Source organism: Coffea eugenioides, chromosome 3 (assembly GCF_003713205.1).
Source record: "Coffea eugenioides isolate CCC68of chromosome 3, Ceug_1.0, whole genome shotgun sequence".
NCBI lineage: Eukaryota > Viridiplantae > Streptophyta > Magnoliopsida > Gentianales > Rubiaceae > Coffea > Coffea eugenioides.
Genome location: NC_040037.1, coordinates 43,654,221 through 43,658,754, shown reverse-complemented (window position 1 = coordinate 43,658,754; position 4,534 = coordinate 43,654,221). Strand labels below are relative to the sequence as shown.

Sequence of the window (4,534 nt, the reverse complement as noted above, 5' to 3'; positions counted from 1 at the left end):
AAGCACGTAAAGAAAATGGGTGATCAAGATAGGATTTACCACTCTGATAGAAGGAGTTGATATCCGGATGGCCACTAGTGAGAAATTAACCCTAAAGTCGACTATTAGGTAAATTGAAGAATGTCTTCAATTTAACCTAATTAAGGGTAAATTTCGGGAACTAGAAAATTTAATTAGTCATCAGGGAATTGGCACTTATTTCTTATTCCTGACTAATTGGATATCTTTGGTGAAAGGATAATAATTACACGGTAATTTTTCACGGAAATGTTAGGTCAAATTCCCTTGACTAATTCCGAATAATTGGGCAATCACGATGTGTTGCTAGACACTGCTCGTGATTTATAATTATGGATTAATTATTTATTATAAGTTATGATAAAATAAAGTCGTTTATTTTATCTAATTATTAAACCATAATTATTACCAATGTATTCGGGACCTATTGGGTCACACGCAATAGAGATTTAATCCTGGATTGAAACTATGTGTATTATAGGGGTTTAATTTTAAAAGAAAATTAATCCCAGGCCTTTTTGAGCAGATAAGAGTAAATGATTATCTCTTATCTATCAGATAATGATAGATAGAGTCTTGTGTGATGAGAAGTCTTATGGTTTTGATTTTGAATCAGACAAGAAGACTTATCAATATACATCATCATATATCTCTCTGATGAATGGCTCTCTAGGTTTTATCCTACGGTTTTTGGGGACTGAGATACAGAAACTAAAACCGAGGCTTTGTGATTGTCACACACACAAAAGAGAGAATTGAAAAGTGTAAAAAGGCTAGCACCTTTTTCTCTTCAGTACATAGTTCGTGAGACGATCCAGGGTTGCTCTAGCATGGATATCAGTAGAGGCAGGACGATTGGACTGCTCAAGAGCTGACCATCCTCAAGCAACGCTGCAGGGAGACGCCGCTTGGATTAAGGTAATCCTAAAACCCTACTTCTAGTACATCATACGTAAAATCTAGGGTGATTCCTGGATGGTTTTAGGGAAAATTTTTTTATTTTTCCGCTGCGTAGTATCCCTAAAACCCAACAGTACTCTCCTTGGGGATCTCCTGCAAGAGCTGCGTCGAGCTGTGCTTTATATCTCTCCAATTGACTTTGCAAAGTTTCAGCTCTTAATTCTGCTTCTGATGCCTTGCCCTTCAATTCAAAATGGCCCCTCTTGACATTATCAAGCTCCTCCTTAAGGAAATCTACTGAGCTTCTCTGTAAGTTTTGTTCCTGCACAATTTCTCGCAGTTTCCTTGTAGCATCATCAAGCTCTGCTGTGGCGATTTTCAGAGAGGACATATCTGATTCTCTAACATTTTGCAGCTGTTCTTGCAAAAGCTTAATTGCCTCCGTTGTTTCTTCGAGCTTTTCCTCGAGAATTTCGCTAGCATCAAATTCTTCTTTCAAGGATTTGATTTTCAGCTCTACTTGTTCCTTGGTTGTTTGGTGAGATTGGAAGCGAGCCTGCTTTTCTTCATGATGCTTATTTCCTTCTTCTTGCGCCTGGAGAGTGGCCAACTTTACCTCTCCCAGTGTATCGCGCAAGGTGGTGATTTCACTGGAAATTCGAGTTAGCCTGTCTTGGTAAACTTGGGTGAGGTGTTGGGTGTCCGCAACCTCTTGAAATGCAGCCAGTTTTGCTTCGAGGACTCGATCAAAATCCTGTCGGAGGGTTGTAAGCTCTTGTTTAGCAGAAATGAGCTCAGCAGCGGAGGCCTTGTATGGTTCTCTTTCGTTGTTGACGTCTTGTTTCCAAGCATCGATGCCAAGGTGTTGTCTGCTGGATTTGTGTTCCTCGAGCTCCTTGGCTCTTTGCTTTGCAGCTTCTATTTCCTCGATAGCCGCTTGCTTGGATTCACTAATGATTTCGAGCTTGTTTGTCAGTTCCTGTAGCGTTCTATTGGCTTTCTCCAATTCCCAAAAAGCTTGAGCTTTTGTAGTTTCTGTGCATTTGAGTTGTGCCCTGAAGTCCTCCAGTTGCTTGAGGGCCAAGTGAAGAGCGGATTCTTTCTCGAGCACTCTCTGCTCCCCACCCAACCAAAAAAAAAATCACTATTCCATGGAGGTAAAAGTGATGGTGGCTGGCTGTTTAATACTATGATAGATTCTTTGTTCAAAAAAAGAAAAAAAGGGCTGCTTTAGAATACTATGATATATATACCTCATAGCAGCAGAGGAATTTTTTGGCTTTCTAGATAGAAGGGGCTGCTTCTTGTTGTTGTCGTCGTTGTTGGACCTAGGCGAGGCTGCAGCATCCCCGAATAAGCTAACCACGGCCTTGACAGATTGAAATGGAGCACTGGTGTCCACCTCTCCCATCTCAGTTCTTGGAGAGCCTCCATTGCTAGATCTTGGAGTTCCCACTATTGGTTTTGGCAAACCCGCCAGAATTGTAGAATCCAAGGGACGAGTTCGTATGTGGAATCCAAACATTGTAAGAATTTCTTTTTCGGAAGGAAATTTTTTACCCACAACGAATTAAATCACCACAAAAAATTCAGTCTTGCTTCCCGTAGAAATTCTACTGTGTACTTCCAAAAAAGCCCCTGCCTCGTCGTCAGTTTCTGTACAGATACATGTGTTTTGGGTGGCGACACCATATAGGTCCTCGATTGGCACAAGAATTTTAGTTAAGGGACTTAATTCATGCGATAAAATGTTGAGAGACCAAATTGGCTTTAGTAAAATAATTTGAGGACTAAATTGGCGATTTTCCCAAATATAACTGATGTTTATTCATAGGACACCCCAGTTTGATCTTTTTTTATATTGGCTGCAAATGTTTATTGTTCTTCAACATTAGTACCATCGTTGTTGTTTTTCTTGAGATTAATTCTTTTAGTTGGAATTTTGTTGGAATTATAGAGGGGGTTTAAATGTGAGGTGATTAAAGGATTGTCTATGGCTTGACCATGGTTTTGTGGCTTTCTAGAATATTTGGAATATATGCAATAAATTGAAGGTGGAAATTGGAAGCAGAGGTGCCACTAGATTTGGAGGTACGTCGGGAAGTATTGGGTTTCTGGTGTTAAACTTGAAAGAAGAATAAAAGCAAGAAAAAAGGGTCTTTAAATTGACATTTATGTCCCAGCAAATTTGGCTAATTTTAGTTAAAATTTGCCTATTTAAATTGCTATTTTTAGGAGTTTTTATAGCGATTTAATGTATGTGAGATAAAAATGTGATTGAAAAATTTGTATACAGAAAATGTAAAAATCTTTTTGTAGTAAGTTAATAGAATGTAGGAATTATTTTGTTAGTTTTGAGCGTACTCTCAAGGATTGCATTTAAGTGGCACGGAATTTATAATTTAGAGAGCAAATGTCCCCTTCTAAAGTTTAAGAATTCATGCAGGAGTCGGGTAAATCAGTTAGAAATTGTACGCCAAGGTTTAGCAAGTATAAAATAAAATAAAAATCAACAACAAAGTACAACTTTTATAGGCTTAGTTGGGGGACGTCTACGGTGACAAGTTCACTTTCTGCCCATGGTAGGTAGAAGCAATGGAAGGATGTTAGGCTTCGGGTAATTAGATCAGCAGATTGGGTCAGCGAATTAGGGAAATTGGGCAGAACGATGTCGTTCCAATTATTGTATATTCAAACGGTAGTTATAGGCGGTTAGGCTTAATTGTTGAATAAATACACGTGGGACCCATTTGTCCAGTCAGCTAATGAATAACAGATTCAGTTGTCTCTACTCTCACTTTCTCTCTCTTCAAATCTCTCTCTCGCCTGTTCCCTCTTTCTATCTCTCTCAATCTTCTTCCCAAATTCTTCCACTACTTATCAATTATACAATTTCTACTCCAGAGCATAACAATTGGTAATCAGAGCTTAGATCCTTGGAGTACGAACAAGTTCCATGGCGAAAGGTACAAGATTCAGATCATTGGAAGAGCAAGTAAAACGGCAAGAAGTCAAACTCCAAGAACTGATAGAATCCCTGCTCTCCCAGCAATCAGAGCAATAACAGCTTAAAAACAATCTGAAATTGGAATTGGAAGAAAACAACAAGCGAATGGAGAATTTGTTGACGGGAATGGAGCAGAACTTCAGCAATTCCTTGGATCAGAAGTTCACCGCACTCCTATCAAAGATGACTGCTGCGAAGGACAAGATCACGGATAGAGAGGAAAGAATGACGGTGGATCAGACGCCACTTCTTCCTACACCTCCAGCTCATCAGAGATTACAACCGGAAGGAGAACAACAGAATACCTACAAAAGAGATTGGGGTAAGTTTCAGCTTCCTAATCCACCTAAGATAGACTTGCAGTTGTTTACTGGGGAAAATCCTCGGGAGTGGTTACGCAAATGTGATAAATACTTTATGAACTATCAAATTCTGGATCATCAGAGGGTCGAAATTATAGGGATGTATTTAGATGGAAAGGCTGACAAGTGGTTCCAAGGGGTAAAACTTGAAAAACATGGATTGAGTTGGTCAGAATTTGGAGATCTGTTATGCAAGAGATTCTCAGATAGTATTTGCCAGGATGTGGCAGAAGAATTTAACAAATTA

General features: G+C 39.2%; 1 protein-coding gene across 1 annotated transcript; it reads right to left on the bottom strand.

Moving 5' to 3' along the window:
* Positions 1–808: 808 nt before the first annotated feature.
* Positions 809–2,443, bottom strand: LOC113766701 (WEB family protein At1g12150-like). The gene is made up of 3 exons (XM_027310865.1): positions 2,172–2,443; positions 1,046–2,030; positions 809–925 (listed from the first exon to the last, which is right to left on the bottom strand). Exons 1-3 carry the CDS (start codon positions 2,441–2,443, stop codon positions 809–811), a joined length of 1,374 nt encoding a protein of 457 aa, XP_027166666.1.
* Between the last annotated feature and the right edge of the window lie 2,091 nt (positions 2,444–4,534).